The sequence below is a fragment of the Akebia trifoliata genome, chromosome 3 (assembly GCF_017979445.1).
Source record: "Akebia trifoliata isolate Shusen 1 chromosome 3, ASM1797944v1, whole genome shotgun sequence".
NCBI lineage: Eukaryota > Viridiplantae > Streptophyta > Magnoliopsida > Ranunculales > Lardizabalaceae > Akebia > Akebia trifoliata.
The window spans coordinates 40,723,563-40,746,324 of NC_141377.1; the positions used below are offsets into that span (position 1 = coordinate 40,723,563).

Genomic DNA, 22,762 nt, shown 5'->3' on the forward strand with positions numbered 1-22,762 from the left:
TTCCGTTTGATCAAATGAGCACCCTTTAATTCTTCTGACCTATTTGGCATGGATCATGTCCCATCTGATAATTTTGTTGCTCTAACTGCCTGTAGTCCTTTTGGACAAAATTGTATCTTGCACAAATAGTTTGTAGAATGAAATTGAAAAAAACTTTTGCTCCAAAAGATAGTAAAGAATGAGAATGAGTCTGGACCATCTTTTGGAAGGACGGAACATATGTTCAAAACTGGAGGTTTAAGCCTTGTAAAACAAATATAGGTGAACCAAGAGAAATCTTCTATGAATGAGAGTCCACCAAGTGGGTCATTTTTGTTAAGCAGGGTGGTAATGTGACATGAACTGGAAGTCTGGATTGTCTGGTTAAGATGTCCAATTGCATATTAATCTAGAACCCACATAAGGTGTTGGTTGATTAATACAACAAGGATGGTGGTTATGGAAGTCAAAATCTGTAAAGAAGTTTGTAACAACTCACCCTCTGAATCAACTAGCCCAAAAAATGGTTGACAGAAGTGTGCGACCTATACTCGATTATTGGGGCAATTGTCATGCCCTGATGAGGAGTGCACGATGGTAGTTGTAAAACCTAAGATGTGAACTTGGGCAGAACTTCAGTCGGTGGAGATTTTGGTGGTAGTAACAAATATTTAAATGAGAACTTTGAAGCTTAAGAGGGGAAAGATCCTGTGAACGATACTTGCACCTGGGTTAGATGATCCCCTATAGATGGTGAAAACCCATCAAAGAGCTTGCATCACAAAAGCAAGCTTTAAAAGGGAATCAAGTTACAAAAAAATTAATCGGGACATGACGATTAACAACAATGTCAAGGAGTGTAGACGTCATCAGGGCCTCGGGAAGAGTAATCTTTTCTATTTAACAATTTACCCACATTAGAAATAACTCAGACGGAGGTAGGCCGGTTGTTGGAAGAACACCATGGTAGCATGGTATCTAGTGTGCCCACGACAACGAATAATCTGGAGGATCGAGTGCCTCCCATGCCTCATCATATTCATAACTGCTTTAGGTCTCTAATGTGCAACCTTTGATCGATGGAAAATGTACGTGTAAGGGAAGTAGGCAAAATGGATCCATAACCTCTGGAAAAATATTGGCTTTGAGACTGAGCACAGGAGTCCCAATCTCAAATCCATCGACTATCAATGAAATGCTCAAGCTACTTTCACGACAAAATAGTGGGTCGTGGTGTGCCAATCAAAGGAATGAATTGGGAAAGACTCTTTCGAGGGTCTTCCCTGGATGTCCAACAAGCAACTCAGAACTGGTAAGAAAAATGGGCGTCTGACTACTTATTTAAAACAAAGCATTCGATGGTCCCTGCAGATGCTCACACAATATGATACAAGCTATCGCTATCATCTGACATTAAAATTTAAAAAGTAAAAAAAAAAAAAAAAAAGAACAAAGTACAATATAGTTAGTTGCTTTCACAAGTAAACTTGGATTCTATTTGAATACTCGCTCCCAATTTCTAAATTCAAACTGACAAAATTTGACACATATTCTGATAAAACAAATCTTAGTCCAAATGGAATATAATTTATGCAGTTGATGTTCAGTTTATTCAGACATGCCCCATGGATCTTTGAATGAATGAAATACGTGTTCTAAAGAGTTGTCAAGCAACCATGAAACAGATCTGCAAAAGAAACCAAGAAACAAAGAATTTAATGTAAAGGTAATCTCACAGCTTAACCACCCAAGTACATGTTGTCATGAGAGTGGAGAGGATTGAACTAGGGTGGCTCGAAGTACAAGAAGTCTTATTAGAATTAGAAGTACAAATACGAAAGTGACATCCTCACAAAATGCTTGGAGGAGTTGGATCAAAGAATACTCGATCACAAATCTAATTAGCTATGAACCAAAAAAGTAGCAGCAGTTACCCTGCAAATAAAGGACACAAATCAGCATATTAGGCCAAGCTACCAAAAAGTAGACTAGTAAACTTTGTTCTAGTGCAGCCAAGTTTTTTAAGAAATTCCTGTGCCTACAAGAAGTATAACTCTGCACAGATCATTTAGCCTAAAATTGATAATCCGAATTGAAGCAGAAAAAAACTGCATTGCAAGCATAAGGAATGGAACAAATTGCTTTTGGTGATAAACTGTTTGGTTGTAAAGTAGTTCCAATTCCTATAGTCCATTCAAACAAAGTTAAGATTACAGTAAAGATTCCCATTTTACAGTACATGATGTGTAAGCATGCCCTCAACACACATACAATATTCTTTCACAAGACATAAGAACTACTAGTATTTATGGAGATGTATAAATTATACCACATTCTTGAAATGTTCTATGCTCTTGATAATATCTGCTTTGCATGTTGTCTTATAGTGTCCCGTTTGGTTGCACCGGCTACAATGCACAGTATGCTTCTCACGATTAAGGTCCTCTATGCAAAGCCGCTTCTTTTCAGGGCGTCCTGGTGGACGCCGAAACTTGGGTGGCCGCACAACTCGGTTATCCTCCTCTACAGGACCCTCACCACTTGCCTTACTCCATTCAATTTTTTTAGAGATTGGATGTATCACTTGGGAATATGTCTCACGATAACTAGAAACCGTAAAACACCTCTCTGAAAATTCATAGACGTCTTTCCTACATGAAAGAAGAGCCGCAACAGCATGGGAACATGGTAAGCCATAAAGTTGCCAATCACGACAAGAACACGAACGAGTCCCAATATTCACAATGTCTGATCGATCAGCAGATATAACCTCAAATTCTACTTCATCTGATCTAAGGACATGGTAGGCAGATGCACGATTCATTGCTTCCAACATGCACTTCTCGGCAGATGGGGCAAGTATTGACATCCATGCCAAACCTTTCATACGTCGTTGATCAAACTCAGCCATCAGTTTGCTGTGAATTACTTCAATCACTTGGATTATGGGTAGCTCTCGTGCTTCCACAATCCATTTATTGAATTCCTCGATATTTGAGGATAGGTGGCCGAATCGTTTTCCTTCAAAATATGCTACTGCCCAACGTGAAGGTGGAATTTGTTGAATCCATTTAGCTGCTTCTGCTGAAACCTCTTCGATTTCAGCCATTTTTTCTTTAAACCCAATAGTTGTAATCGAATAGGCTGCCTTCAAAAGAAGGTGCACGAGCCTCGAGTTCTTGAATTCTTTGCCAATGCTTTCGGTCATATGGCGCATGCAAAACCCATGAGATGCATTCGGAAATTTCCTTTTTACAGCATCCACAATGCCTTTTTGTCCATCTGACAAGAATGTGAGCTGAGGTATTTTCTCGGTGTTCATCTCCAACAGCTTATGTAACTCTGACAAAAACCACATCCAACTATCATCATTTTCGACATCGACAATACCGAAAGCAAGTGGAAACAACCCACCATCAGCATCAAAAGATGTGGCCGAAAGTAAGGTACCAAGGTACTTGCTTTTCAGCTGGATTGCACCGAGCCCAATAAGAGGCAGGCAACCATTCAAAAACCCATATATCGATGCATAGAAAGAAACAAAGAGTCGGTGAAACCGGTTATCTGCCCCAATGGTGAACACCTGGGCAATACTACCAGGGTTTGTTTTCGTTATTTCCTCACAAAAAGCAGGAAGCAGGCAATATCCTTCCTCAGAAGACCCATAAATTGCAGCCAACCCCCGTTCTTTGGCCCTCCAAGCTTGCTTGTATGGTATAGTAATTCCATATTGTTTTTGGATGTCTTGCAGTATATCTTTTGGCTTGTAATTCATGTTGTCCCGCAACCTTTCCTCTATAAAATTCACAATCCAATCTACAGAAGCCTGGTTATGACCATTTTGTGCATTTTTACCACAAGTATGTGTCCCTTCAAGGCTCCTAATTGTGAAGGTTGGGGAGTTGGGGACCTTAACTGCACGGATGCGCCATGGACAATCTTCTGTAGCGCACTTTGCAAAGTAACGAATTAAATCACTCTTAATTATCCGAAGCTCAAAGTGTTGTGCAATTGCTGCTTCTTTAATTGTCTTCCGGAAAGTCTTGACATCGGAAAATTCTTGCCCAACAGCAAAATTGTAGTCCTCCATGAACTTAGTCAAATACTCATCCACTTCTTCTATTGAAACTTTAGCCTTTCACCTCCTCCCTGCAAGTAGATTCCCCCCAAGTAACATATATTTAGCTCTATTTGAAAGCCTGCTGAAATGAAAATTTGGGCCAAACCCTGAGAGAAAATGAAGGTGGAGCAGCAACAAGAAGCAAAACATTAGCCATACAAACAATAGATTTCACGTGAAATATTAACGGTCGACGAGTGATTTCTCCAATAGAGGATGTACCAAAGTTTTTATCACTAAAGAATAATATTACAATGGTCTTGGGTCATACCACATATGTAAACAATGCCCCTTATGTAATCACCATTATTGAAAGTATGTATTACATCACATTTTTTTTTTTAAAATAGTAGAAGAGTAGAAAAAATTCAGTAAAATTACCATTATAAAGGCTGTTAGAACTGTGTAATGGTGGATAACAGCCAATGATCACCACCGAAAACTCAATTATTTTTCACTTGTTAAAACTTGCTCCCACTGCCCCATAACAAACATGAAAGTGAGATTGTGAAACCAGTATCCAGCAAGCTTCACATCAAATATTTATCATAATATTTTGGAAACTTGGTGAAAATATGGTAAACAGTCCAAACGAGGTAAACAAATCAAACGCTTGTATATTTGCCTAACTATATTTATAATTCCTAATATTACTCATGAGATTCGTTAATATACTGTAATTTTAATTAACCCAAATTGAAGAAAAAAATCCAAATGAATTTTTTCAATGTGCAAAAGTAATCGTCGAGCATGCCAATTAACCTGGTTTCTTTGAATGAGTACTACGATTTTAGAGCTTTTGCTAATTCTACTGTATTAGGAATCACAGCAGAGACGGTTACAGCTCTCTGTCGCAGAATTGTGCTTAAAATTATAAAACCTTTTATTCCAAATCTTCTTCAGCTATCATTTTAACTAACCCAGTTATACTCCTACACAACCCAATATTTTTTATTCGAAAATCAATTCTCAGCAATCCAGACATCCTCCCATCAAAAACAAATCTAATTCCATAGAGAGAGAAAAAAAAAAGGGACATTTATGGCTCAAAATGAAAAAGCATAAACATCAACGTCAACTTCTTTTTTCCCCAAAATACGATGAGAGAGAAAGAAAGAAAAAATAAACAAAAAAAGCAAAACAAATAATAGTTGATACTACAACCAAACAAATTGAAAATAAAATAGAATCTTAGTTTTAACAGAAGCAAAAGTAAGCAATTAAACTATAATCTTCAACATAAATACAAAATGATCCGAAACCCTAAAAGATATCAAACTAACAGAGCTTGATTCAAGTAAAAAATTCAGGGAAAGTGTTGAATGAATCTGAGACTAAGCAAATTACTTACAGAATAAGAACAAAGTGGAAATCAAAACTAAGATAGAGTAGAAAATTCACGTGAGATCTTTAATTTCTCTGAAAAATCTCATAAACCAACCCCGAAAATCAGCCTCAGAAGCTTTTTCTCAGTCTTCACCACCAGAGCTCTCTTTGCCAGAAGAAGAAAAAAAATATGAAAAAAGATTCAAACTGGAAGAGATGGGGATTTAGATCTCGAGACGCCATGGAAATCTGCAAACGTAAGAGAGATTTTCGCCATGAGAAAAGAAGATCGGAGAGGAGGAGAAACACAGAGGGACACTTGGGGAAATTGAACTCTTTCGGCATTTCGAGGAAAGATTAGGGCTGATTAGGTCACCCTAAGGGTATAACTGGTATTTTGTCTGAAGATGAGGGTATTCTAGTCATTATGAAACTTTATCTTTTAGAGTTGGAACCTTGGAGGGGCGCAACGTGCAACAGTAAGAGTCCCAGCCCCAATGGGCTACGGCCCATTCCAAATTTGGGTCGAACTTCAGCTTGCATTTCGGGTTCAATTTTTGAGTACCAATTGCTAGGGGCAACTTGGTTCGGATTGTAGCAAAATTGGAACTGACCTATCCAACCAAACTAGAACCGAACCAAAATGCCCATAGAATCAAACCAAACCAATCAAAGGTTGAGTTGGTTTGTTGGATTCTATGATTTGCTAATATCCTATAATTCTACTTCGAAACAACATATTTTTAATGAAAATGAAAAACAAATAAGTAATTAATATGAAATTTTCTATAATAAGTTATTAATTGATCTATAAAAAAATGTCATTCATTTATCCATAAAATAAAGTCTAATCTATGTGCTAAATAATCATAGTAAGTCATTATGAGTTTAGTTCTCGATTTGATTCAGTTCTATACAAGTCTTGAATCGAGAACCGAACTAAATTGATCAATTCTCCATTTCTTAACTCAGATCCAAACTGCAACTTGTTCCAAACCAACCCAAAGCCATTGGTTTGGTTCGGTTCTTGATTTGAACCCGACCAAGTTGCACCCCTACCAATTGCTAACCAAAAGTCGAGTTGGACTCGGGCAACCAACTCCGACTAATAGCAAATACTTGTGTCTTCTCTCCATTATAGCATCTCCACTGGTCTCCTCTTCCTTATCCTCAAAATAGGGGAAAACGATTACATGAGAAAGTTATAAAAGGTGGGTGCCCTAGTACTCTCCTCATCCTCTTATGCAAAAGTTATTTTTTAAAAAAAAGGTAAGAATATTGATTTTCTAACTCCCCCCTCAAACCTATGCCCACATCACAGAACAGTAGATCATTTGCCTCAAATATGCAGAACCATAAATATTTTTCCTGTGTATCCAGAGACAAATGATCTACGGTTCTATGATGGGGGCGTCAGATTATCATGACTCAAAAGATAAAGTAGCAAGATAGTAATATTTTTTTGCTAAGTAAAAAATGTGGGAAGTCCGTGGATTTTTTTTTTTTTTTAATGAAAGTGGTTCGATCCCAAGTTTATGGTACAATCACAGAGACTTTACCATCTCACTGAGATGACAACTTCAACAAGATGATAATATATTAGGATTTAAAAGACTTGTAAATTCTATCATTTATCGATTAACAATGTTATTAATAGGACAAGTTACACAAATGTAAATGAATAGTGTAGCAAGATGATTATATTATAGGATTTGAGGGTTGAAAAGACTTGTAAAGCTTGTGTAAAAACAAACTTAAATTTAGGATAGCAAATGAGGGAGATCATGATGGAGAATGATTTGAAAAGGCCATTGAAAGCCATATATTTCCTTCCCAAACATAAGGGGGAGTAGATGAGAAGATCGTTGGAGATGCTCTTATAAAATAGAGTTTGCCGATGTGAGCATCATCTTTGGGATTAAAAGGGTAGAAGAGGAGATACAATAAAGTATGGAGTATTATTAGAAAATGAGAGGAGAGGGGGGAGGAAAGGAAAGACAACAAAATTGGAAAGGTGATATTAAAAAGGGGAAGAAGAGGAAAGACAAAACAATATTAGAAAGAGGCAGAGAAGGAAAGACTAAAAGGTTGGAAGGATATTCTTGGATAGGGAGAAAAGAAAAATGACAATAAAGTTAAAAATTACCTTTAAAACGCATTATTAAATATTCCAATATTTCTTTATGAGAATAAAGATTACCACAGGGGGGACAACCGTTGTGTCTTATCATATAGATGTTCAAAAGAATTCAATTAGAACGCTTCTTCTCATTCATTTTCAAGGGGGGGGGGGGTTGATACCGTTGTGCCTCATTATATACAAAGTCCCGTGGGGGGGGGGGGGGGGATTGATACCGTTGTGCCTCATTATATACAAAGTCCGGAGAACTTAAAGAAGTGAATTCTATTAAGAGTTTTTTTTTTTTTTTTTTTTTTTTTGGGGGGGGGGGGGACGAACATTGCTTTGTATGAAGCTTTTCTGGATTTTCAAATTCTTCGTTGCTTTTATCATTCCAAGCTATTAGGGGTTAGATTTGATAATTATTGCCCTTCGCTCACTAAGGGACATTTAACGGGGTTACTGCACCATAGATTTTCGATGGTGAACTCTGAAAATGATGATAGTTGGGCTTAGTTTAAGATGTAACTAAAACTGCAAATGACCCATTCTTCACCTTCTTATAGAAATCCCTTGTTTATATACCAAAAATCTGTTGTAGTCTACTGTTGCTGGTTACTGAGGCACAGACACTAGATTTGCTTAAACCAAAAAAAATGACAACAATGGGTAAAAACCAGTCATGAAAAATTGTACAATCTAATAACTATGTAGGTTTTTTGAGTGGCATGAAGTGGATCTGGACCAACAATAAGAGATGCATAGAGCGAGTCCACCCATCATAATCTATTTGTGCGATTGATTTGTGTGTGTGTGTGTGTGTAATTATTGTGCCTAATAATCGTGACAGTTTTCTGCATTTTCGCACAACAATCAGTCCATGCTTGCCCTGGGATTCAATTCATTTATCATTTAGGTAGAAAGCAGGTATTGAAGTTGGAAGTTGAATGGATGCCCAAAGATGAAGTCCAACGTGTTCTAACAAATTCAAGTACATTATTCAACATTTGAAGAAGAACTAGTAATAGCAAATTTAAGATGGATTCTGCAGAGTTCTTCTCTCTCTCTCTCTCTCTATTGAAGCATAAACAAGGGAAGAGTACAACCTAACTTGTCTTGACACAGCAAGCTAAGCAGATCCAAAACCACCTTGATTTTCCTTTCTGTTATTTCTTCACTTAACAGGAGGAGCTCTGTATAGTGCTGGAACTGTTGCAGGGAAAAACATCTGCCTGACTCCTTCTGCCTTTATAATGGGGAAAATAATACCAGAGGCACTCTGCAAAAAAAAAGAAAAAGAAAAATGCACTATAAGAATCAAAGGTGTTATTAAAATTAAAACAAAAAATCAAATTATTATGAATATATGGAATTAAATCAGATTAAAAAAAAAAAACATGTACGCACCAAAATCAATCTAAATCCAAGCCACATCTGTATAGTGCTGGAACTGTTGCAGGGAAAAACATCTGCCTGACTCCTTCTGCCTTTATAATGGGGAAAATAATACCAGAGGCACTCTGCAAAAAAAAGAAAAAGAAAATGCACTATAAGATCAAAGGTGTTATTAAATTAAAACAAAAAATCAAATTATTATGAATATATGGAATTAAATCAGATTAAAAAAAAAAACATGTACACACCAAAATCAATCTAAATCCAAGCCACAAACGTTTGAGTGAAGGAAATGGCAGTAATAGGCGACCAACTCCATACACGGCCACGGCGAAAAAATGGCAAACCAAACTCAGTGGCCGTGGGTTGAGTCCAGAGAGTAAAGCCACGGGTCCTGATGAACAAACGCCTCCAAGGCTTAAATAATCAAAACAGGCTTGGCGCATTTCCTTCCTTGCCTGATCAGGTGAAGCACAAAACACCTTGTAGAGGGCACCTGCTAAGGTATTTATAGTAGATGCCACTGGCTGCAAATAAGACCAAAATAATAGAAAAAATGAATATCTCTGCAGTTGATTTTTCATTCGAGCTCACTAACAAATTCTATGGTCAAATATAAAATTTAATGTTGAGGTTTGCTTCGTATTCCGTTCTTTCTTTCAATTTTTGGTATGTATTTGTATACCTGAAAGGGGACATATGGAATGATGAAGAAGATCCACTATTTGTTGATATATTAGATATAAGATGATAAGTAGTTTGTTGAAAAGGGACAAGAGGGAGGAGCAACAAGCACAATATGAATGATAAAATTAGAGCCATCATCATCGCATAATGACATGGATGAGCTTGATGTCAACCCCGTTAGGTTGGCAGTGGCACACTTGGAGACACAGAGAACTATTGCAAGATATAAGTGGAAGATGATCGGAAAGGACCCTTTAGATCTAAATTTAAACTTGAAATTTGCAAACGATGGATATGGAGATGATAGAACAATCATATTAGAATGGTAACTCTTTTGGATGACATGAAAAGTGACAACAATGAGGACAACCGAGAAGAATTTTATTGAGCTATAAGGCCATTGTTGTTACTTAGAAACTTATAATGAAGGGGTGTTAGTATGTGAATAAGATATGGATTTTGGAACTGTTGGAAGTTTGTTTGTTTTTTTAGTTTGTTACTTGTTAGCTACTTTTATATAACTTTTAATTTGTTATATAAATTTTTGGTTTATATCTAAGATTTGATTCATAAATTATGTATCTTTAAGGGTTGGGTCTGCATTGATATGAGGTATTTGGCTTGAAAATGTCATTTTCAATAATGTAAATAATCAGAATAGAAGAGCTAAGATGTGTATTTTGTTTATCGTTTGGATTTTCATGGTGTTTTAAGAATTTTTAGAGCATTTTAAAGAAAATTGAGGCTTATGCTCAAATTACAGGGGCAAATCTCCTCAACTATGCCCATGACTTAAATCGGCCCAAGCTCTATTTTTTAAATCTAATGTAAAGAGTCCATCTTTCACAAAACCTATTTTTTCACTTAATTGTTATCCATTTCACAATAGCTTTTGTTTTGTCATTTCCCTTTTTAGTCCCTAAAGCTAGAGATTAAAAAATTCATGTAATTAGCTTCGCACAAAAATTCCCACAACAATTTGACTACTAAGTTAACAAGTAGTGGCAAATGAATACAGCTTACCTTACGCAACGTGTAAAAAGATTCCAGATAGCTGCATAGCGAAGATGCATCATTCAGATCACGCAGAGGCTTAAGAAGATTCCGTAGCAATACAATATCAGATAATGCCACAGTCATCCCACCACCAGTTAAAGGATGACGCATATTGAACGCATCCCCCATTAAGAGGGCCCCTGGAGTAGGATGTGGATCAGCTGGCATGCTTCTATTTGGCATGGTTCGTATGCTTCCTTTATCAATTGCAGCTATGAATGAATCATACAGCTCAGGGGGGATCTGAAAAAAAAAATTCTGCCGTAAGTCCCAAGGCAATTCAAAAGTAGGAAGATCACACGTGTTCTTGACGAAATCCCTAAACAACTCTAGCAATGCATGACTAAGAGAAAATCAAATTTATTATGAAATCATGTACAACAACTCATAGATACCTGGGGAGCAACCATGGTTTTCAAATACTTGGCCATTTCACCATTAGAAATAGAAGGTACTTTTTGTCCAGGCACATCAACCAAACAGCGGACTTCCGTACTACTGATGGGATAAAACAAGATGGGTGAAGGATCCGCCAGAACAACATGCCCATGGTTTGGATGTGGAAGTTGAACATTCTCTAGGACCAAGCCAACAAAGCAGGAGGGAACTTCCACCTGAAGAATATCGAATGATATAAGTTCAACTTTGCTTCATAAGATAATGGATTGTCATATACACCAAAATCTACAATCAAAATGGCTAAACACATATAGATGGCAATATTTGGCATGCTTTTAAAGATTGAGCAGATTAATTTGTTCAATGATTATTTACCAACCAATGTTTCCCCAATTATTTGATTAAAGAGAACGTGCCTTTTTTGACAAGGAACAGATGAAAACTTCACCTTAGGACTGCAGAGAGAGCGCCGCAAGTTTGAAAAGCAACCATCACATACGATTGTAAGAGGAGCATATGTCTTTAGTTCTTCACCAGACTTATTCTTGTACATTACTCCTTTAATTGTCCCATTTTCTTCAAGCAGAGATGTAACAGTTCCTTGCTCTAATTGCACACTGAAAGAGAAAATTGAAGCAATAATAAGCTAATCCATAAAATAGAGTCCCTCAAAAGAAGGTAAAAATAACAATATGAGAAATCCTGTGAGAAAAATGAATGACACATGAATGCATTTTGTCAAACTACTGATAATGGTAGAAGATATTTAATTTATAACTAAATCTGAGTATAAAGTCCCATAAAAGATGAAATTTTCTCATAAGATGTTATGAAGTCTTCCCCAACTGAAGACCAGCAGAATCGGACATAAGTTAGAACATATTTCAAGAAGAAACAAGTTTTCATACAAATCTCAACAGCAGTAATGTTTTTGGTGTAAAATTGAGTTCAGAGAAAAAGAAAAAGAAAAAGTTCAACTCATAGCAATGACTTGAGTTTTCAAGTCTGACCCAGACAAAAATTTTAAAATTCAGTACCTTGCCGAGTTTTTTGAGCAATTTAGTTGAGAAAAAGTAGTTAATTGGGAAGCTTACCCATAAAAAAAATAGTTAATTGGAAAAATTAGAAAGTGCAGGTTCATAAAAAGACTTACAACCATTGAAACAAAATTACCGTAAGACATCAACAAGCTTGAGTAATCAACTTGAGTTCTTTAGAAATAAAATGGTGACTGATACACAACATTTGTTGTGCTTGAATGGGTCTTCATGGAACAATTGAAAATGCATTGTGAGGGGTAAGGACCCAATAAAGAAACAAATAATCCTTTAAGAAAAGTATGATTGATTTTCCAAATTAGAACAATAGCAAAATCCATTCTGTTGGTTATCTCGACCAACAGTTGTTTGATATTATGAATATAATTACACCTTTCAAAAATATCCATTCAGCTAGAATAATCAAATGGTAATCAGCAAGAAAGAGTCGGCTCACACTTTCAAATGCAACACTATAAAAAGTTCAACAGAAAGAAAATAGAACATATTTTTCTTATTTAAGAGCCCATATCCGTTATTCTGTATAACTAAACAGTAGCAAGCATCATTGTAGAACTTCAAAGCATATCAAAGATCTACTACGAAGAAGTATGACACACAAAACATAGTTGCAAGGTAAGGGAAACAAGATGTACTTGGGAAGGGTTGCAGCTTTCTCTCGCATCCGTTGTATAAAACGCCCATTGTGAAAGCTCCTTCCAGAGACATCCGAATGGAATTTTTCCAAGGGATATGAGAGTCTAGTATTTTGCCCATCCTTGAAGAGAGCGTATCCAAGCACTCTCTGAGCATCAATTTGTTCAACACAATCTGTAGATCAATGCAAATGCATCCTCATATATTAAAGTCACTACAAAAGTCAAACTGAAGTTGACAAGTTCGAACTTTAACGCATACCCTGAAGGCCCAGCTCAATCAGTTTCAGGTAGCCTCCTGGTTGTAATAGTTCCCCAACAATTCTGTCTGGCTCTGTCAAATCTCTCTCTATCACTTGCACTCGGCGACCATCCTACAATCAACAGTACCAAGAAAGTTGCAGTTCAAATTCCATTTGTGATGATAGCCAAATTAATATAAATTTGAGACTAAATTGGAGGTCCATTTAAACATCATAGTCATCGTAATTGCAAAAAAAAAAAAAAAAAAGGAATTTTCTTGAGTTTGTACTTCCAAAAATCTCCTTAACCACAGCTCCTTGAAATCAATTGACTATAGAACACAACAGAAAAATTGTGGATTTTGAATCGAAATCTCTAATTGGAACTCCCAACCTGGTCCTCATGATTTTAAAACTTAGTATTCTGTCTCGTCCCCCCACTGATACCAAGTTGACTTGCCCAAGTCATCTCATCTTGTAGCGATTTTCTTTCTCTTTTTCTTTTTCTTGTGTGTGTGGGCAGGGGTGAATTTACATTGTGGGCAATGGGGGAAATTGCCCCCACAAGAATTTTGAAGTCGATTGAGGTTTAATGAGCTATTGCAACAGATAACAGCAGCGGATAAATAAATCCGCTGCTATTGCCTGCACAAAAAAGTTTTCACTCTTAGTAGCCCCCACATGGGTAAAATCAAGGCTCTACCCATGTGTAAGTGGGTGGGAGGAGTGGGTAGGTGGGGGTGGGGCAACTACTTGCAGATCAAAAGTTTCCCTTGCACCCATGGTTTTGAAAAAAATTCAGTGAGCGAGCTAATTATCGTTTTGAGAACAAGTCGAGATCAGAAGACCGAGTTAACCTTTTTCCCCCCTCTTCTTCTTTCTGGTTCACAGATCTGCAAAATTTCCGTCGTCTTATCCTAGGTAACAAGATCTCGGTACATTCATCATCAACATGAGATGGTTTTTTGTGATTGAAAACCATGTTTGCACTCTCAATCTAAAAAAAAAAAAAAACTAATTCTTAAATTCCTACGAGTTGCACACCACTCTATCTCCTTCTTTGTTGAAGGAAATACGGAGAATTTTTATTTTATTTTTAATATCTCTTAGTTTTTTGTTAAGAGGGAAGGAGTGCAAATTTGTTTTTTCCTTTGGGAGTGCAATCATACATGGGAGATTTCAAATGACAGAGTGCAATAGGTTCTAGGTGTGTGAGTAGTCGCTCCAATTTTTATTTTTATTTTTATTTTGAAAATTGTGGAAACAGATTGGAAGATGCAAGTATAGAAAATATAATACAAGGATTTTTATGTGAAGTTGTAAACTAGAGGTCTAGAGTTCGTATTTTTTACCAGATTAATTAAATTAAAAAAATAAATAAATAATCCTCAGAAATGCATTTAGATTACTTTCATGCACAAATCTCTCCAAAAATCCTTTAAATGAATTACTCAAAATCTTTCACCATTTCTCTTATGTTTCCTAACCAAAACTAAATCAACCAAAATATAACATTTTAAAATTCAAAAAATTCATGAGTGGAGATCAGGTCTCCTAATTCCATAAAACTTCAACAAAATTTCAGAAAATTTTCAAAATTGAAGGAAAAAAAAAACCTTTCCAAGCGTGTAAGCGAGAGCAGCACCAGCGACACCCGCTCCTACAATGATAACATCGGGATCTGCTCTATTATCCGACCTACATTCACCATTAATGGAGCTCATGACGCATTCATCTCGGCTATCGATGGAAGTTGTGTTCTTCTTTCCAATAGAACCATAAAAGAGGAAAAAACCCAACAAAGAAGCAACAATTCCTCCTAAAATATACTCAATCATCTTCAAATGAGAAAATAAATTCAAATAGGGAGAAAAGAAAACTTTATAAGAGATGAACAGAGAGATAGAGATCTTCTTTCTCTCTCTGTGTTTCTCAAAGAGCTTTTCTCTCGCTGGTTCTTCTCTGCTTCTCTCTGTCTTTGGATCGTTTTACAACTTCACGTTCAAAAGCCTGCCTGGCCGTGCATTTTATAGACATGACAGCTCAACTCGTAACGGCTCGGCTCCAAATGGCTTACGATTACTGTCTTGTCTTCTGTGGATGGTGATTGTGGAGCTTTAACAATGTTCCTGTATAAACAAATGCATACTAACTATTTGTATTAACTCTGCTGCGTGTCATTATCAATCCACCCTCAAATAAAGACCGTTTAAAATTTATAATATCTAGGTCCTTCTACTCTGCTAGTACAGTTGTGATTAATTTAGAGAGATTTTATTATCACACCAACTTTTGCTAAGATCACCCTAATTCATATGTAAATCACCAAAGAATTACCACACATATTGGGATGGCATTAGTGAAAGTTGGTGTGGCAATAGAAACACTATATATAACCCACGGTTGATCTGAATGGATGATTGTATTAAAACCTGTCACCTAAACAAACAATCTCAAAAAAAAAAAAAAATGTTAATATCTTGAAATCAACACACAAAGATGAGATTGATATAAAAATTTTTCAGTCCTTTAAATTTGAATTGGAGTCCAACAATGCCAAGCCCTAACCTTGGGGGTTAGCTCAATGGCAATTTTGGATTGATAAGAGATAAATGCTTGTAAGTCGTGAGTTTGATACCCAATACGAGCATTAATTCCTTAGGGATCACTCTCTAGAATGCACCCAATTACTTGGTGCTTGTGATGTGCGGGCATTGAACATGTCCCGAAACTAGTCCCTGGACAAGATCATGGTCTATATTGAGCAAAGTCTAGATACTTGTGCAGTCCATTGTCTATAAGGGATACCTAATTATTTGAAAATAAATAAAAATGCCAAGCCCCATTCAGTCTCGCGTATTACCATATGGTATTCAATTATTCATGTGTAATTAGATAATTTTAAATAAAAAATTATTAAAATATATAATAAAATAATAAGTTCACTATCATCTCAAACTTTTTTTTTATTTTATATATAATTATAATGGAGATTAGACCCCCATTTTTTTTTTTTTTATAAAGAAAGCATCAAGCAAGTGAAGCAGCTAAGAAAGGTGAGTGAATTATATATTTTTTACAGCTCAAAAGATCAATCCAAGTCCATCCGAATTTGTTATGACCAGGTCAGCGTTTAGAGACGGCCTACCTTACAATCTACCCTTTTCGGACTAAGGTTCATCCAAGTCTGGCTTATATTCACCTATTGACATTCCCCTACCAGATTTTCAAACTGATGACATCTTTGACTGTTGACTTCTCCAAAAAAACTAAATGGAACGTATGAAAGACCCTCATCTGCAACCTTTTTGTAAAAAACTCTTGATTTTTTGTTAAAAATAATAATAAATCTTCAATCTTGGGCTACTTGCCCGTACACAATTTGATTAATTACTTAGATTTTATTTTTTTTACTATTTCATCTTAAAAAATTGTGAAAAATAAAAAATAAAAATATTTTTATTTTATTTTATTGATTTACCCGAAAATGGGAGAGGTCAAAGATGATGTAGGGAATTCAAGAGGCTTTTGGCAATGAATTGTGATAATCTGACATACTACCCCATACTATCCTGATGTGGTATGGGTATAGAACCATAGATTCTTTTCTCAGAATACCCAATTGCAAATCTTCATAAATAAATACAATTGTGTATCCTAAGAAAAGTTTTTAATTCTACACACATGCCACGTCATGTTAGATGGGGAGTCAGAAAATCATTATTCTTTGACAGTAGGATGACAACAAGGGTGTATCAATTATTTTCGAGTAGTCTGTTCATAGAAGACTCAATTGAGGGGAATGTGTCGTGAATTTAAAAAATGGTGATTATATTTCAACTCCGATATGTCATGACTATACATAAGACTGGCAATGTGTTAGGTAATATCTACTTAGTCGACTCATCCGACGTGAGTTATTTAGGTACAAGAACTAGAGTAAAATTAATCATAATTGTTTACCTAAAAATTTATTTAGGATTGGAAGTGTATATGCATCATATCGACCGAATCATCCATTGATCCAAGTTTAAAATGGTAAATTCACAATCAGGTAATCCAATAAATAGAGTTCTTCCATGAAAAACTAGGTAAATAATCGGATACACATACCCTTACAAAATTGAATATGAATATAGAATCAGATATGAATACAAGTATATGCTTCACCTGTCTCACAGTAGACGGTGCCGGTCCTAACTATACACCCTATTTTATTTTTGGAAGATTTTAAAAAAGGAAAAAAAGAATTAAAATACACCACTTGAACAATGGCCATAACCATATAGGAAAATTTGGAGGTATCCCTCTAGGTTTGGTGAAAATTAGATGACATAATCATTTGGCTTTAGTACTCTTGCATATGTGACAAACATAAACTGATAACGCCCTCACTCCAACCTAACAACAAAATTTCTTTGATTTTCTTTTCTCCAAAACCATTATCTTTAGGAGTTTGTTTTTAATCTATTGAACCTCATCAAACTTTTCTTCAACGCATCATTTTTGATCTTTTTGGTAAATATATGAATTTTCTTCCAAAAATCTTCGACCGTCCTTAAAATCTTATCTTATTTTCATGGTTTGATGGTTGAAAGAGAAAGAATCCTTAAATTGAAGACAAGATAAAAAGATTAGACTCAGAAGTTTAAGACAATGAATTTTCGGAGGAAAATCAAATGATTTCAAGAAAAAAAAAAATCTGTCATTTTATATTAATCACTCACAATGATTGAGTCAAATTATATCATCTATTGGATCTTTAAAATTACCCCAAGAATGTTGTTTTATAACCTCTAATAAAGAATTTCACATATGATATTATTTTATAATATAGTGTTGTGCAGTCTTAAAAATTATAAATTTGGTGTATGTTCTTATTATAATGGGACTAATGATAAAATGACGTGCTAAAACATAGATGGTTGACGTGATAAGTACATAAATCATAGATCTTTTTTCTTGTGTATCCCCAAGACAAAGATCTATGGTTTTGTGTACTTGCCACGTCAATCACGTACATTTTAACCCATCATTTTATCATGACTCATCATAATGGTGTGTAATACTTAACAAAGTATTGTATATCTAAAGAACTGTGATAATATGATGAACCCCCCGCCCCCCCAATATCACATAATCATAAATAAACTGCCTTGGGATACATAAGAAAAAGATTTGTGATTTTACATATCTCGAGGTAAATAATATATGATTTTGTGATGGGGCATCTGTGAGAGAAGGGGGCATCATATTATCACAATTCATATCTAAAATAAGTTCCCATAATAAATAAATAAATAAAAATTAGAAGATTTCAATGTTTCTTTGTAACCATGGGATCCGAGTCAGTGGAAATTAAACAATTCAAAGTCACACGTGCTTACATCTAGTCAATTATAGAACGCCGATAGTCAGTTGTCATCGTTGAATATTGATCTAACGGTAACGAGACGTGATGTCGTTCAGCTTAGGTGCTGCATTGTGCAATGCAAGTATGGGCATTGGCTAGTGGCTATAAAAGCGAGCAATTCATTAGTTGGCTCTTACTAACAGCCGTCACTGTGAAGTAGGTAGGAGATACAAAATAAATTGTTGTGGTCCACGTTATGGCTATATTTAATACGAACATTGAAGTTAAACTATCAAGTTTGGTGAATGGTAAATTTCGTTTTCGTTAAACAAGATTGTTAATAGTACACGTGGCAGGTATTAAATGGTTTTACGTGGATTATATTTCATAACTATCTTAAAGTGGAGAAAAAAAAAATAAGGGTCCGGGATCCGAAATCATTACGTCTCGCAATTGCAACCAATAAATGTGCAAGTTGCAATATATTTACAAATAAACGAAGAAATAACTAATTTGCTAAAAGGAAAATAAAAAGGTTATTGATAATAGAAAAATGATGGACTGAATTCGTTGTACATTGTGTTTCACACTATGTTGATGTGGTAATGTATAAAGAATTATTATTTTTTTATTTGTATCTCGAGAAAAGAAATTTATGATTATATGTTCACAGTCACATCAATGCAATATTGAACGTTGTGTCCAATAAAATTAGTGTAGCACGACTCTCAATAAAGGCATACAATCATAGATCATTTTCTTTGAGATATGTAAGAAAAAAGATGAATGATTTTGTGCACTTGTCATGTCAATTAATACAAATCGCATATGTTATCATTAGTCAACAAGTTAGTTAATATGGATTTAACTTATCAACGAGGTGATATATTTATATAATAAAAATTTGTATTTTGTATTGAAAATATCCTTTAAAAAATCTTTTTTTCATCAAAATATTCTCTGATGCTTATTCCCAATATGTATTTATTGTACTTTAATGTGTGCTCCTAAAAGGCATAAGCACAGTTCAACAATAGTACAATACCCATATATATGCATGATATTAAATATCATAAAATTCAAAATTTTATAATTATTGATATTTTACAATAATTTTCTTTAAAATTATTTAGTAATATGAGTGATTTTTTTATATAAAAAAATTACCAACTTTTTTATAAATAATTATTTGTCAAAATAAATATTTTACTATTTTATGTTTAAAAAAATAAAATTTACTATAAATATGACCTACCTATCTCCAAATGAACCTGTGTATTCTTCATGTTTCATGACAAGCAATTTCAACCAAAAAAAAAAAATATAAAAAATTATTAAAATAATTAATAATATTATATAATTTATGGATCTATCTGGCAGTGAGTCCCAGTGTCCCACAACTAGTGCACGCAACTTTTGGGTGTGAACCCTACCCCACAATGGTAAGAATATTTTAGTTGGATTTGGGTTATAATAAGGTTCTAATTTCCTAACCTATTGAACCAGTTTGCATCAACCATATGTCAAATTGATAAAATGTTATAAGTTATGTAAATTATGTTTTGTATATAAAATCAATATAGATTTTTTATATTGGACTAGAGTTGATCCGATCCAGATTTGAATCCTAGTGTTGAGATTGGATTTTGTACAATCCATATTAGATTGGTCTAAGATTGACCCGATCTAGTCCAAACCGATCCATTAACCGCCCCAAACAAAGAGAGATGACTAAAATTAGTGATGGACCAGATCAAATGGTAGTTGGTAGATTCAAATGGTCAAAAGACCAAAAGTACGTTAAAAAGTAAAAAATAAAACAGGAATTTTTTTTTTTTTTTTTGGCTTTATTATCGTTATTGTGAGTGTGAGCATAGTAATAATGATAGTTAAGGTTATTCTGTCTGATTACATTAATTGTGACAAAGAATTGTTTAAAATGTAGTACAGTAAAGGTTGAAAGTGACAGCACTTTTTAAAAATGGAAATATTGATTCACTGAAAAGGACGGATTCATCTTTATTTTTTATGGACACGTGTCACTCTGCAATGGTGATTTACTATTCAAATCACTGGGTCCCATCACTTATATGAAAATACTTTATGGGCTGGACGATATTAACCGTTGGATTTAAGAAATCAAGTAGGCCTACTCCTACTTATTATAATTCCCACGTGGATTTCACTCAAAATAATCTTTGGAATTTTTTAACCTGAAACGTTTTGGGCGGCTCAAAAAATAATATTTTGAACAAATATTTTCTAGAGATCTTTTGAGAGAGTCTGTGATTGTATGCACTAGTCACATGAATGTCTCACCGCGTTATGTTAACATTAACGTTTATTGAGAATATGTACCAAATAGTCCGTTGGTAAAGAGTACAAATCGTATAAGTCTTATTTAATGAAATATTACTCTATTATAGATCTTTTTAACAACTTTACTGTCACAGCGTCATTTTATCATGGATTATAAGAACAATGATGGTAAAGGACTCTTTATTGAGAATATGTACCAAATAGTCCACTAGTAAAGAATACAAATCATTTACGTCCTACTTGATGAAATATTAATCTACTAAGGATCTTTTGAAAACTAAATTTAAGAAAAATACCTGAAATATCTTTCTAACAACTTTATATAGTGGTTTGATCTAAAAATATTTTTTTTTTTAATAAATAAATCCGTGAAATAAGTTTTTGGGTTAATTAGGTCATATTGCATATTTTTTATTTAATTTTGGAGAATTTGATTCATGTAATACCTGTCTTGTAAACATTCGAGGAGACCAAGTAAACATATCATGAGCTTAAGAAGTAATTAAGTCAAAGCTTTAGAATAAACCACAAAAATCTAAAATCAAATGTGCAAAGAAGACCGCAGTGCGATGAACTTATATGTAACAGGATGAACGTAAAAAAATTAATAGAAGAGTTTTTCGTGTATGATTTTAATCAACAAAAAACATGTGGAACAAAGTCCGAACACTAACCAATTTATCAAAAATTATTCAAGTCCATAAATAGAGACCAATCTCTATTTTCTTGTTTTAGTTGGAATCTGTCTCTCATTTTTCTTCTTATTTCTTTAATTTTAGATTTTGTTATTTTCTGTAGTTGGAAGACAACTGTAGATATGAGATGTTCATCGTAGAACCTCAATACTATATTGTTTGGAGTTGCCACCATTCTTTTTTGGAAATGGGTGTAAATGGACACCTGAATTAAATTTAAAAAAAAAATCATTTTTCATGGCATTGTAGTGATTTTCGTTTATGAAAAAAATATGTGATCTACCTAAAATCTAAGTAAAGGGATTCGGTTAGAGAATGAGGTAGGTGTTAGACATCCCATTCTCTCCACCTAGGGTGGTTATATTTTTAAACTTGACCATTTTGAATAGTTAACAAAACAACAAAAATACATGAGATACATGAAATGAGTATGTGCATATGATAGATATGTATCTTTTTTGAAAATGGATTTAATGTTAGTGTTGACATGGGAAATGTCGTATGAAAGTATCCCATGAAATCATCACCTTTTACATGATTTGAAATATTAGTTTAGAATTTTAAAGAGATTTCATAGATGAAATTCCCTTATATCTACAATCTTAATGCATACATGCTTGACTAGAAACTTTGTGTTTCAATCCTATCAAGAGAGTTACACATTTCTTCATCATGACCAAGCATGTGTAATATGTGTGCATAGCGTACATTATGATCTATGTGAGATAAGTAGGTTAAAAAGGTCTTCAACCTCTATCCTTTTGATCAAATCACCTCAAACATTTCATGCTCAATTATGAGATTCAACCTACTCGGGATGAATGAGGGTTTTCCATTACATTCTAAGGATTTAAAAAAAATAAAAAAATAAAGAATGATGGGAGAAAAAAATGCAAATGCTTGAAATAAAACTAGTCTTAACCCACCTTATCCCTTGATAGTCTTGAATAAGATTTTTTTGAACAGAAGAATTTGAAGTTGAAAGTTTTTACTAATAGTTGAAGGTAAGAAGTGAGTGATGATTTTTGTTTGAGAACTTGAAAGTTGAGAGATAAGGGCTTGAGTTGAATAGGAATTTTAGTAGAGTTTAAGATTGAAAGATGGAGGTTGGAGAGCATGAATTACTAATAGGAAATGAGACTATTTATAGAGTTTTTAGAGAATTTTTTAAGATAAAATGGTCCAATCCTAAAGATAAAGAGAAATGATATGAGGTTGTAATTATTATTTTTTTGGATTTTTCATTTTTATGATGGTAAAGATGGAATTTGTGAGATTAAATCCTAAAAGCATATTTGATATTTGATTTTTTGATCAATAGAGATAGGAGAACAAAAATATATTTGGGAGGGTGAATAGGGGAGTGACATGTGTAAATG

At 34.5% G+C, this 22,762-nt stretch overlaps 2 protein-coding genes across 10 annotated transcripts; both read right to left on the reverse strand.

Moving 5' to 3' along the window:
- Positions 1 to 1,611: 1,611 nt before the first annotated feature.
- LOC147406968 (uncharacterized) lies at positions 1,612 to 5,764 on the reverse strand. Of its 8 annotated transcripts, none has more exons than XM_086435329.1 (4): positions 5,501 to 5,764; positions 4,481 to 4,576; positions 2,309 to 4,128; positions 1,612 to 1,914 (listed from the first exon to the last, which is right to left on the reverse strand). In XM_086435329.1, exons 3-4 carry the CDS (start codon positions 4,067 to 4,069, stop codon positions 1,885 to 1,887), a joined length of 1,791 nt encoding a protein of 596 aa, XP_086291455.1. In that variant the 5' UTR covers positions 4,070 to 4,128; positions 4,481 to 4,576; positions 5,501 to 5,764; the 3' UTR covers positions 1,612 to 1,884. The 8 variants fall into 8 exon arrangements, with proteins under 8 accessions (XP_086291455.1, XP_086291453.1, XP_086291452.1 ...); XM_086435327.1 differs by having other exon boundaries at positions 2,309 to 4,206; XM_086435326.1 differs by having other exon boundaries at positions 5,451 to 5,764.
- Positions 5,765 to 8,474: 2,710 nt separating this feature from the next.
- Positions 8,475 to 15,022, reverse strand: LOC147406969 (squalene monooxygenase SE1-like). 2 transcript variants are annotated; one of them, XM_086435335.1, is made up of 9 exons: positions 14,633 to 15,022; positions 13,037 to 13,148; positions 12,775 to 12,949; positions 11,530 to 11,698; positions 11,078 to 11,296; positions 10,650 to 10,925; positions 9,188 to 9,466; positions 8,952 to 9,064; positions 8,475 to 8,823 (listed from the first exon to the last, which is right to left on the reverse strand). In XM_086435335.1, the coding sequence occupies exons 1-8, from the start codon at positions 14,852 to 14,854 to the stop codon at positions 8,957 to 8,959; spliced, it is 1,560 nt and encodes a 519-aa protein (XP_086291461.1). In that variant the 5' UTR covers positions 14,855 to 15,022; the 3' UTR covers positions 8,475 to 8,823; positions 8,952 to 8,956. The 2 variants fall into 2 exon arrangements, with proteins under 2 accessions (XP_086291461.1, XP_086291462.1); XM_086435336.1 differs by lacking the exon at positions 8,952 to 9,064.
- Between the last annotated feature and the right edge of the window lie 7,740 nt (positions 15,023 to 22,762).

Bases quoted from the DNA above. Each gene is read 5' to 3' on its own strand.
- LOC147406968 (XM_086435330.1), bottom strand. From the start codon at position 4,069: ATGGAGGACTACAATTTTGCTGTTGGGCAAGAATTTTCCGATGTCAAG. The intron at 1,915-2,308 runs GTATAATTTATA...CTTTATTTGCAG, and splicing joins TAGAACATTTCAAGAATGTG to GGTAACTGCTGCTACTTTTT.
- LOC147406969 (XM_086435335.1), bottom strand. From the start codon at position 14,854: ATGATTGAGTATATTTTAGGAGGAATTGTTGCTTCTTTGTTGGGTTTT. The intron at 11,699-12,774 runs GTACATCTTGTT...TTTCTCTTTCAG, and splicing joins AAAGCTGCAACCCTTCCCAA to TGTGCAATTAGAGCAAGGAA. The intron at 9,065-9,187 runs GTGTGTACATGT...TTTTTTTTGCAG, and splicing joins TTGGATTTAGATTGATTTTG to AGTGCCTCTGGTATTATTTT.